The sequence below is a fragment of the Merops nubicus genome, unplaced genomic scaffold (assembly GCF_000691845.1).
Source record: "Merops nubicus isolate BGI_N331 unplaced genomic scaffold, ASM69184v1 scaffold50878, whole genome shotgun sequence".
Taxonomy (NCBI): Eukaryota; Metazoa; Chordata; class Aves; order Coraciiformes; family Meropidae; genus Merops; species Merops nubicus.
In genome coordinates, this window is record NW_008625972.1 from 1,532 (window position 1) to 10,567 (window position 9,036).

The window sequence follows — 9,036 nt, forward strand, 5'->3', positions numbered from 1 at the left end:
GGTACAGAGTATGATTCAGCTAGGAAAGTGTCCTAGTTCAGGGTAAAATAGAGCTGGTTCTGTTCAATGATTTTACTTTTTAGCTAAAGCTCTTCTAATTAACTGCTCTGCCTGAAGTTGGCAGCGTTTTCATAAACTGGCTGGCTGTAGCAGTGATGAGACTTCATGTTTAGAGTTACTGCCAGGGATTAGGATACAGACCAGGGCCACTGCTAAGCTTGTACCCCACACAGAGGGGGCGGAAAGCACCCCGTGCCTGCAGGGAGGAACGGGCAGGATAAGTGACCCCAAGATTCACCAGTGGGGTGTTCTATACCACAGCCCTCATGTCCAGTAAAGCTGAAGGATGGGAAGGGACAACGCCTTCTGCTGCCCCTTCTGTGCTCTTCTCTTCCATCTTCTTCTGGCCTGCTGGCTGCTCCTGCTGCAGTGGCCACATCCAAGGAGGACTTCATCCATGCTGTGTTTGATCCAAGCCCTGTGCTCCTGAACTGAGCTCCAGAATCCATCTCCTGTGCTCAGTCGCTGTCTGTGGCTGAGCCCAGCCTGGAACCCAACTCCCCCGGGGCTGTTCCCCAGGTGGGGGGAGTTGGGTTCAGTACTAACTGTATATATTTGTACATAGTCTATTTTATTATCATTATTACTGTTATTAGTGGTAGTATTAAAGGTGTTTTCTAATCAATGTCTCTCTCCCTTATTCCCTTTCTCTTTCCATTTCAGGGGTGGGGGAGGGGGATTAACAGAGAGCATCTGCTATGGTTCGGGGTTTAACAGAGAGTGTCTGTTACAGTTCTGGGGGTGGCCCTGACCCCAAACCATGGCAGAAAGTCAGTTATCTTCCCTGGCAGTTCCTTAATACGATGCTATTTTAGCCTAAAACTGCACAGTAATTTATAATATACATACATAGCTGGCAAGCTTGAAGAAAAGCTGTGGAATATGAAATAGAAGTTGTTATAATGCAGCTCTGTCCACTACGCAGCAATTCAAAGATCAATGCTATGTAACATTCATATAATGCAAAGCCAGTTAAAACTGTTCAGTATAAAATGCAGTGCTGGTGCAAAAGAGACATTTCCCATCTCAGTAATTTTGAACAGCATCAGACTTGGCTTTAGGTGAGGAAAACAAATTTTGGCCCTACAGCAATTAAGAATGAGCAGCACTAAGCCAGAAGGACAGGTTAAACTTCAGTACCACTGGCTCTGTCAATAATGGTATAAATTCCATTCATTTTCACAACATTTTATTAGATACATGCATACAAAAGATTTACAAATATATTAGTGTTTTCAGTGCTGGAGTATAAGAAAGTAATCTATATTTAAAAGTCACACACACATATTAGTAATTCTGTCTCCAAAATACTGCATAAAAATACTTGGATTACTGCTATGAAACTGCCCTAGCAGCCTCTTTCTCTCTTTGTCTGAGAGCTTTGAATCTTCATCGATAGCTTTCAATAGAGAGAACAGCTCATCTTTTGTCGTCTTCTCTGTACTGGAGCGATACTCTCTTTCATCAAGTTTTTGGCAAAAGGTATAGCCTAAAACAGAACATGAGACATTCAGATAGCTCACATCACAGTCAGCCACCCTTTCAGAATCTACTGACCCATCCTCCTTTGGAGTCAATTAGTCATTGTCACAGAAAGTCTTTTTGCACCCAGTCCCTTTCTCATGTATTTCTCATGTGGTTGCACAACAGGGATGAGAAGTTCAAACTGTTACCTGTTATCTTACTAGGGTCTTGGCCTTTCTGCAAAGCTGCCAATTTATTGCTGACCATTTTATGCAGTGTCCCTGGGATCTTGAATAGAAAGAGAAGCGTCAAACAGCAGCGTAGAAAGGCGGTTCCGCATAAGCTCACAAGATAATAAAACCCTGGTCATTTTCCAGCACTTACCTTTAATACATCTTTTTGGTGATCCACAAGGAACAAGATCAGGAGGTCAGTTTTCCCTCTGGATAAGATTTTATTGTTGATAATAGCTTTAGAGAATGTTCTTTTCACAACCATCCTGTTGTCACTCTAAAGAATAATGTGAAATAATGACGAAAAGAGAATTAGTTTCCCCCTTTAAGCAGGGCATCAACTTTTTCTTCTAGATTCATTGTTTTTCCTGTAGTCACATTGTTAAGCTACAAATGTGGTTTCTAACCAGTACCTGGGATCTGTAGATTTCAGTAGGTGTAAAGCAACATAAAAAAAGTATACACATGTACCTCCTTCTGTAGTTTCAGCTCAGAATTATGTGCTGCAACAGCCATGAAGTACAGTAGTCTTCTGAACTCCTCCCTGACTTGGCTGTCTAGAAGTTTCAGATAGAGTTGAACAGCTTCTAAAGATTGGTCCATCTTCCCATTCACTGGGGAGAGACAAAAGGTATCTATTGCCATATTTATTTAAGTAAATGTTACAACAAAACACCTAAATCAGCCATTGAAGAGAAGTTCATCTTTCTGAACAGAACAGGTCAAACAAAACCATCCATTCTCACAAAAATTTCTCCCAGGCTGATGAGAGCTGTTTGCATACAATCCAAGATCACTCCACACACAGGCTTCAGCCTGAGAGTGAAGAGAGCTCACCAAGTTAAATCACAGTTCAGCTCTCTTGAGTAGAATGTCAAATACCAACATAGAAAGACGGTTCTGTGAAGAAAATGACCTCTTGTGGAAATAAAAATGAGGAATATGTCCTAGACAAACAGACCAGCTTAAAGAATTAATTGCCAGTTGTTTTGTAGAGCTTCACCAAGTTTTAATTTGCCTTACTATGCAGAATACCCATTTCAGATCTGTGAATTATTTACATCAAGTGGGTTATACTAGTTTCCTCCCTTTATCAAATAGGGAGGAGAAACAGGATATAAATGCAAAATATTCCCACCAACATGGAACAAGAAGAATGAAAAATAAGGAGAAGAGGAATAAGATCATGTTAATTGAAGACTAAAACATCAAAAGCATTCTAAAATGCTGTCTAAGCATAAAATTTGAGAAACACATTTCTGTGGAAAAGAGGGGAAGAATTGTGAATGGGGCACAAAGCAGCCACATAGCTTGAAGTTTAGATCTTGTGGCTTAAACATTTAATACTAGGCCATATTTATATTCAGCTTTCCATGGATACAGACTACTACCAAATTATCACTCCAATTTCACAGCCATTTTACACAGACCTGAACAAAGACTACAGGACTGCATATTGTCTGGACCAAAATTTCAAAGCACAACCTTCATGACTAGAGATTTAAAAAAAACACTTGCCTAAGTCAGCCTTAATCTTGGCTGCTGTAGTAAATACAGTTTGTCACTACATTTCTCCCTTAAGTTTAGGAACACAGTTTTGTTTTACTTACCTAATAGTTCTGCAATTCCTGAATGAATTTCAGATGCATGGCTTAACAGTGGCTCCTTTTTTTGGCTGTAGTATCTACCAATATTTTCAAACAGCAGTAGCTTCCATGTGTCTGCTTGATCTGGTTGATCAGGCAAGTTCCTGCTAATATCCACCACCATATGATCTGGAAGATACTCCAAGCAATCTATTGCTGCTGAGAGCCATTCATCTGTTCTGGAAGACAGAGTGGTTTAACTTTTTTACTTACAGGTGCCTTTCTAGTTTGTTCACAGAAAGTAGGTAGACTGGTTTCTCAGTCACAGTAAAAACTGCATGTGTAGGTACTTAAATGTTAGAAATTGACACAAAAGACATTTTTCCTGACGCATTCGGGTAGATCATAGCCACGCGTCTCTTTGTTACGTGTTTAATCAAGATGAAGAATTAGTAACCCACACAGGCAAACGGTCACAAGCAGTTAAACCTGAAGTTAGTGATGTCCTCTACTGTTAGACATGGACATAATTATTGCTAGATAAACAGAAACATGAACCTTGATTGATTCAGATTGGTAAATTTTTTTCTATGTTTTTAACTGTATTTATATACAGTAGCAGGCTCAGTGTTCTTGGCTTTTTTAACATAGTAGGAGAAACTAAACTCTTCTCTCAAGTAAATTTTTTAAACAAAAAATTTCAAGATGCTGGCAAAATTTCCTCTATGCAGCAATTTCCCCCTGAATATTATCAAGTGCTAGCACTGCATTCAAACACTCTTCCAGTGTTTAACAGAAACTGTCTCAGCTAATTCTAGCTTAGAGCTTAGCAATTGTTTCTTAACGTTTATCCCAGTCAAGTCTAGCATGGAGAGAAATGCCTACACTCTGTACTCAAAGACCAACTGTGCTTTACACTCCTATGAAAGCAGAAAGATTGATTTTCGAAGTTGCAGAGATGAGCAATGAAAACTTACTGTGAGTCACTGAAAGCCTTGAGAATCTCTCTGTCTAGGTAGTTACTTGTGATGACATATCCAGTTCCCTTTCTTGGCTGTGGAAGCTGAGGTCTGATCTCTTGGTGCTCAAGTAGAGACTCAAGGAGTGGAAGGTCTACAAGCTGCAGCAGACGAGCGATTGTTTGTTCTTGCCACACTTCATTAATAACTGGGAAGAGTGGAATACACAAATCACATCGAGATTCAGAGTGAGCAAAAAGATTATGGAAAAGACAACTCCCTGTCCTCCCATCAGTCCTAACCTAACAATTTTACCGTAATAAAGACTTACAGTAGCAGAGAGTGTGGCCCTTGCCAGCTTTAAGTGCCTGCTTTTTATCACCACAAAAGGCAAGAATTAGCCATTTGTTCGTTTAACTACAAGTATCAGAGAGCTGCTTTTTGGCTAAGTCTGAGGTGCCTTACATTCTTTGTGCTCTAGTTTGTAAGCAATCTTTGTTCTAGGTAAGGGATTTTTTAAAAAAGTGTAACAGTGATACTACCCTTATCACAGCTTTCACAGTTTTGATCTGGCTTGAGTTTTGAGAGATTCTATGGTTAAAGATGCTAATGCACCCAAGGAGAAAAGCACATTAGTTCCTAGTTTAGTCTGAGAGAGAACAGCTTCACGCACTGCTGAAGGAGAGCCAGATGGGACAGATAACACCGTTAAAAAAAGCCAGGGAGAAGTTTTAGCTAACAGTATGCTACTGGCCATGATTAAGTCAAGCACAGAAGTAGTGCAGGTAACCCAGTATCACACAGAACGTTCCCAAATCAAATCACACTCTATGCAATTGTGTATTCTTCTCCACAACATCCAACACTGATTTATTTCAACTAGAGATAACTGTCTGATGGTAAATGGTAAAAAACAAGCTTGCAACAAATATTATTTGCCTTTGTTATGACATGGTGTTCAAAACAAAACACTATGAGTCAGTTTGACTCCCTCTCCAATCCAACAAGCATAAGCCTTTCCAGTCCTGCAGTTATCTTCCTTCTCCCACGAACAAGTGACCATGACATTCTTTGGCTTACCTTGACGGGACAAACTATCTGTGATGTTTACTTGAGGACTATTTGCAGGCTTTAAACTCAGGTTTTCCCAGAGATCCTCCAAGCTTTCTGGTTCGACGGGAGTAGAATGAAACATGCTCTTCTCATGTCTGAGATTAAAAAAGTTTTGACATATACTTATATGGATATAGATAACCAAGTATATCACATAACATACAGATCTGGATAACTGCCTGAGACTTAAAAAATGCTTTCTCTCTATAAATAATTACATAACCTTCTCCCCTGCCCAGCACTTTCTCTGTGCAAGTTGCACAGGCGAATATATGATACCTGAAAGAATTATTTATGTGCAACAGTTGCATGCAAGCACATAGGTTCCCACCTGTGAATTTGTCACAGCATTAGCAAGCTACATCAGTTACCACAAAGAAAGTCTAAGAAGAGGAAACAGTTAAGGAAGGGAAATAATTAACAAACAAACAAAAAAAAACACCCTAAAAACCAAAACACCACAACAGAATTCCCCCCTCAAAACTTCCAGAGTTTTAAGACATTATTCCTGGTGGCAAAGTGAGGTCAAAAATTAAGGCTGTTCTTGAAAAAACCTAGAAGGTGGTTGCTGCATAGCAAGACCATTCCTACAGTTATGCAGCTTGTTCATGCCATCAGCTAATGGAAGACTTCAGAAATCCATAACCCACTTCTGTGTTAGCTGGTTCTTCTCCAAACTGTTTCCACACACTGAGTGGATAGCATAACTCCCGTCACAACATTACTCTTCCCCCAAGCGTATTTGTTTAATTTCAGTTTCTATAGCTTCTTTTAGGGCACTCCAAAATCCCTTTGACATCCACTATTTTTGCTACCTATGTGACAACCTGTATTTATCTATAGATCTGTTCCTTTCACTAAATGAAGAAATGCAATCCAATGGATCTGTGCCCTGCCCAGAAGAAAAACACTTCATTCTACACCAATTGACCATGAATAATCTTGTTACGTGACTCTTTGCTCAATATATTCTAAGTCTTGCTTTAACAGTCAGTATGATTAATATACTTTTTAAATACCAAATTTGATGAAAGTCTTTTTAACTTCTTGCAAATTCCCCTCTTTCCAAATAAAGCCTTGTGGCAGTTTGCTTTAGCACAGAACAAGAACTAGTGGAGGGGGAGGAAGAAGGAAGGAAGAGGAGGAGAAGCAGGACGAAGGAACTATCAATTTTTAATCTCTGCTTCTAGAGTTTTCTGATCAGTTGGGTCGATGCTCTGCATTACACATTTGCTGCTCTCACAAGCACCATTGCATAAGGTGTTTGTTTTTTAGGTCAATACCACTGGCAATTTTCAAAAGTGCCTATTGCTAAAACTATTGCAACAACTACTTGAATGTAGTTTCTTGTTGGAATGTGTTCCAAAATGAACACTTAACAGAAACTGTTCAAGGGAAGTTTTTTGGCAACATGCCTTCTCCATAACAGCATGTTCTGTTTTGTGATGGTTTAGTTAGTACCAGGGTTTTCTTTTGCCACTCCTGAAGAGACAGCGAAACAAAACCTCAGCATATCTCCCTCTGATTCTGTGATGCCATGCAATGGCTCAGCAGTGTAACATCCTGCTACCTAGCCCAGGAACAAGTCATAACTGCATTAAAAAAAGGCTGAAAATATTTTAAAGACTTAAACCTGAAGTGTAGCAAAGATAAGATGATGAAAGAAGAAAGTTTTTAAAACTTTTTTCCCCTTAAAATCTGGATAGACTACCAGCTTATGCTAGAGCTAGGTGTGCAGTGACTGAGGATTGTTCCATTGCACTACCTTATTTGATGCATCTGAATTCCAGTTGGTTATACTGGTTTAGAGCTTAACAGATCAGTACCTGTAGTGAACTTAATCTCTACCCTCCTGCCCTCTTCCCCCAAGGCAGTGTGATAACAGACATACAAGTAACTACAGAGCCTGAATGATTTACTCACTTCAGCTTGCTGTCTCCTATCTATCTTCCACTCAAACATCTGTAGAGCATCTACTTTTTTCCCTTCAGGTCCTGTAACTGTACAACAGTTTTCCCTTCTCTCTCCCAGAACACATTCTCCTACTATAAAAAAAATCTTTGTCTTCATGCTCCATGTTACCTTTTTGGCGTACACTGCTGGTAATCTGGTTCTGGTTGGTTTGAGACATTTGTGAATCTGTAGAGGCTGCTGCTACTGTCCTCAAATACAGACCGTTTGTCTTTTCCAAAGACCCTGGTTGAAACAGCTTCAAATACTTTGTAATCCATCAGCGCTTGACACACACGCACTATTTTAGTTCGGGAAATATCAACATCCCCAAAATACTTGTTCTGTAGAAGATGGGCAAAGACGACATCCACCGCATCGGAACCAATGAAGCAGTCATGGTAACACTTCAGGTTCTGCCGACGCTTCTTCACTTCCACTTGAGTTTGAAGTGCACTGATAATGCTGCTCCAGACATACGTGGCTCCAAACGGCTTCTGCACCAAGCTAAAGCCTAGAACAGGGGAAGCATAAAGACTGAATTCATGCTGCAACTAGAAAAGAGCTGCCTGCTTTCTGGCTACTAGCTTTCATCAATCTTTTAAGGATTTAAAAGGCTCTGAGACTTGCAGTTTGGTTTGGGTTGCTCATGTATTAACATTGTGATGCTGTCTCAGCAAGACTGTCTGCATTACTGCCAACGTCTCTGACTCTGGTGGTTTCTCCCATTGCATTAGCCTGAAGCTCTGCAAGCAGGAGCTTCCATGTTTTCAGCCGGTCGCTCTGACCCTGTCCTGCTGCACGCTCCACCGGTGCCTCACGGCGTTGCTTGCTTGAGGAACCTACTCCTAAGCACACACGTTCCCACAACCAAGAGCTGGCTGTGTGCACTTGTAACTCCCCAATTCCTCTACTAACACTGGCAAAACTAAACAGCTGGGCAGGGAAGAGGGAAGGAGAATAAAGAGACACGTCAGAACCTTGTTTCCTACAGGAGTGTGCACACAAACAAGCCACCCAGTATCAGTGCTGAGCATATCACTAATGAGATCAGGAATTCTCTTCAGTCACCACTCACTTATCCCACAAAACAGCCTTGAACCACCGCAGCTCCAGCTGAGATTTAAGCTCTGTGTGCTCAGTGCTACTTCCTTGAGCCAACCACTTTTCCCTCCCCCAACAAAACCACTGGACTATTACTCATTTACCCATCTGATTAAGAGTAGCATGCTAGCAACTACAAGCTTGACCAGAGGCTAGACTCAGCCTCAACAAGGACTTAAGAATACAGAATAAACTTATGAAGTTTCAGGTGGCACTTAACTGGGATGAGTTCCAGCCACCAGAGAAGCTAGAATTAGAATGCATGTTTCACAGTAAGTCAGATGAATAATTCATTAAGCAAGAAAGCAGAGGAAGAGAGAAACCACAAGCTGAAGGGCAAAATATGGAGGAGCTGGCAGCAATCCTACAGAAAGTCATTTGGGGTTATGACGGACTTTAAACCATCAACCCAAATGAATTAACAGTGCAATGCAGTGTTAAAAAACAAAACGAAACCGTGCAACTCGTTCTGGAACATATTACCATGAACATTTTCCACTGAGATGTAGGAGGTATTTTTTCTCTTCAGTCTGAAAAGGCATTAGAGAATTGTATTCCAGTTTTGAG

General features: G+C 40.6%; 1 protein-coding gene across 1 annotated transcript; it reads right to left on the minus strand.

Annotated features, from left to right (window-relative positions):
- Positions 1 to 1,222: 1,222 nt before the first annotated feature.
- Positions 1,223 to 7,879, minus strand: DEPDC7 (DEP domain containing 7; the record flags this gene model as incomplete). The annotated part of the gene is made up of 8 exons (XM_008945831.1): positions 1,223 to 1,549; positions 1,734 to 1,812; positions 1,909 to 2,034; positions 2,229 to 2,371; positions 3,368 to 3,582; positions 4,321 to 4,510; positions 5,383 to 5,510; positions 7,498 to 7,879. Coding segments are annotated over 8 exons (1,478 nt in total), but the record flags the coding sequence as incomplete, so codon positions are not given.
- Between the last annotated feature and the right edge of the window lie 1,157 nt (positions 7,880 to 9,036).